The sequence below is a fragment of the Aptenodytes patagonicus genome, chromosome 4 (assembly GCF_965638725.1).
Source record: "Aptenodytes patagonicus chromosome 4, bAptPat1.pri.cur, whole genome shotgun sequence".
Taxonomy (NCBI): domain Eukaryota; kingdom Metazoa; phylum Chordata; class Aves; order Sphenisciformes; family Spheniscidae; genus Aptenodytes; species Aptenodytes patagonicus.
Window position 1 is genome coordinate 17,064,308 of NC_134952.1, and position 3,125 is coordinate 17,067,432.

Below are 3,125 nucleotides of genomic sequence, written 5' to 3' on the forward strand. Positions count from 1 at the left end.
ACATTACTCTTATTTCTCCAATCTTTTTTTCCCTGCTGGCTGAAACTTGTCATTGTAATATAAATGTAATAACATTGAAAATATTAATATTAATGAAAACACGTTCACAGTGGGAAAGTGACAACTCAGACCTGTAACTTCTCTTACACATTCTACCAAAAATCTTTTAAGAAACAAGTATCAAATACCATGACTTTATACAAGTAGCACCATTTAAAATTTTAAGAAAGCACACTGAATATGTTTTCAAAAATCTTATTTTTATTGTTTGCACTAACTGTGGCATCATTTACAGCTTTCACCTCTAACAAATTGAAGCGAATCAGCACACACAAAAAACCTATTCGAGGTCAGCACTCAAAGTGGAACCTTGGTTACATAAATGCAGTACACCTTGGTGTGTAACAGACCTAGGAACAGTTAGTTCATCCTAACACTTTAAGTACAGTCACTCCAGTTTCATGCATTTCTCAGGGCTGTTAAAAAGTTTCATTTTAGGGGTGCAAAGAGAAAACAGCTACAAGATTTATAGAGACGACTCATTTTTAAACCAAAATTCTTATGTCTAAATTATTAAACTACAGCAAGGACCCTTCTTCAGCTGTAAAAATTTTGTTCTGCAAAACAAAAAAGAAAAAAAAAATTAGTCACTTTGTTGTATTAAGCACAAGTAAGATCATTAGCAGCCTAAACACTTGCTGGCTCATGCTGCATATATTCCCATTTCTGTCAAAAGCATGCCAGGTTTAGTCACCAGCTCCTGGCTTTCTCCGTGAGCCGAAATGGAAGTAGGTATAAAATCAATCACTTCTGCGAAGGCTTTGCCTTTTTAAATCCTGGCTGAAAACCTCAGACTTACCAGACAAGCGCCTGTATGTGATCCCCTATCGCCCCTACAGAAACAGACCCGCAAACCAAGACAGTCCATTTGGTTTTACTCATTTTTGCAAGTTGTTTATGAACTAATTTTTAAAATTAAAATGGTTAATTATTAACTAGCAGTTTTGATGAACAAGCTTTAACCTCTCAATTTCTGAATGTAGTTTTAAATTGTTCTAGCTGATGTATTTGTTATCAGATCTGATGCATTTGTTATTTATCTTACTGCACTGGCTTAAATCCAGAAGTCAGCACAAGAGGGAAGGAATGACAGAAGGCAGAAAACAAGCCCAATTCGAACAGTTAGAACTGAAATACCATAGGATTAATAACAGATAGGACAAACATCTCAGTACATACTAAAGGAGGCTGTCAGGGAGTCCTAAACTAGTAGCCATCACTGGGAGTTTAAGCTATCCAGCCCCTCAGAAGCCACAGTACAGGCTTTGCCATGTTAGATTTTAGTGAGCGAGCCTAGAACCTCCCTGTCCACACCCCTGAGAGACCACCCCCCCCCACCCCCCCCCACCCCAAGATCAAAATAAAGCAAAACTACAACAGCATTACTCTTAGGTATATTCTGCTGTGCTTCAAGATGGGAGTTTTACCTGAAGCAAATCTTTAACCTCTAAAGATGCCAATAATGTAGGAGCAGAAACCATGCAGGGATTCCCAGCAATGTTCCCGTGCCAATTTCATCGCTTCCGTTTCATTTTCAGACCCTTGACCGTGTTGGGTTGGTTTTATAAGAGGTAGCATTGGAGGTTTCCCTATTTTCTTAACAGAGCTTTTCCCTGCTCCCCTCATAGAAGTGGAAGTTTTCTGGACTGATTTCTCCTGGTTTGCTAGATCTTCTGGCTCCATACCAGTAGCTATTTGCTTCATGAGAGCCTCTGTGGGAGCCTTTTGGCACATGGTGGTCTTCAACACTTGTGTGGATTCGCAAGCGTGCGGGAGCTTTCTGAGTTCCATGGCGATCTGATTCCAGTAAATCTTTGGATTTTTTCTGAAAGCACGACAGACTGATGGCTTGCCAGCAAATTCACACCAGTAGGACATGCCTTGGCTTTTGCATTCAATTCTAAGTTTCATCTCCTCGTCCCCACTTACGCTCATTGTGCAAACATCTTTGGTTTTAGTCCGAAAATTGATTTCTTCACCATTGCTTCTTTTCTTTGGCTTCAGCTTCTGTCCCAATCCTCCCATGCCACAGATCGCTACTAGGAAGAGAAGAGCAAAGCTCTTCATGGTGAGAGGAGTTGACTGAGATCCTTGAGCAACACGATCAGAAAATGTGAAAGCAGTAAGTGGCTCCTCACAATTTAAAGGCTTGGTGCACAAAGAAGCCTCTTTCCAGCGAAACGTGGGATATAAGGGTTGGGTTTTTTTTAATAAAAATAATAAATCACACTTCAGTAGGCATGTGCCCGTAATTTATAGCCTGAGGGAGTGTCGAATAACCTGTGAACTCCCAAGAATGTAACAAGACAAATCTTGTAAATGCAGTTAAATACAGAAAGATAGTTGTATAACCGAGAAGCACATTCCTATCCAGGATGAACATGTCATATTTGATTTTTACCACATATTTTCCATTCTCCAGCTGCTTTATAGCTATCTTCATGCCAGAGCTTGTAAGACCATATTGAAGTAAAAAAGGATAAAAGTGCCAAAGCAACCTATGCAGCTACATCTGGATGATTATAAGTGTGTCCTACCAATAAATGCTGATTTGTGGAATGGATTTTCTGTGGATCTGCACAGTGAGGATGCAACTTTAGCACTTCATTTTGTCAGCACATGACATGCAGTGGGGACACATGGAAGAATCAACTGCACATTCTTTGAGCCATGAAAGATTTTTAGACTTGCAATATTGAAGCAAGATAAGGACTAAAGCTTTAGAGAAATAAGGTATTACAGGCCTAAACATAAACCAAACATCTGGAAGTTTTATCATCATTGTCACACCATAGTTATTTTCAGCCAACAGAGCAAGACAACAGAACTAGCTTATTATGGGTCTCAGCAGCAGGGAATAGACCCCAAAACATGTCAGACAGATATTTGTGCTTTATCACCTTTCACTTTTTTTTTTTAAATAGATATTTTCCCGTTCATAATAAATGAGCTGTAAAAGTGCCATAAAACAAAGGTAAGAGAATAGAAATATTTTAGTGCAGAATCCTGTACTAGCAGGTTTTGCTGTAGTAACTAAAAGCAGAGCTGAGGAAAATCATGGTAAC

General features: G+C 39.1%; 1 protein-coding gene across 1 annotated transcript; it reads right to left on the reverse strand.

Annotated features, from left to right (window-relative positions):
• Nucleotides 1-241: 241 nt before the first annotated feature.
• FGFBP2 (fibroblast growth factor binding protein 2) lies at nucleotides 242-2,291 on the reverse strand. The gene is made up of 2 exons (XM_076337584.1): nucleotides 1,488-2,291; nucleotides 242-617 (listed from the first exon to the last, which is right to left on the reverse strand). The coding sequence occupies exon 1, from the start codon at nucleotides 2,125-2,127 to the stop codon at nucleotides 1,501-1,503; it is 627 nt and encodes a 208-aa protein (XP_076193699.1). The 5' UTR covers nucleotides 2,128-2,291; the 3' UTR covers nucleotides 242-617; nucleotides 1,488-1,500.
• Nucleotides 2,292-3,125: the final 834 nt, after the last annotated feature.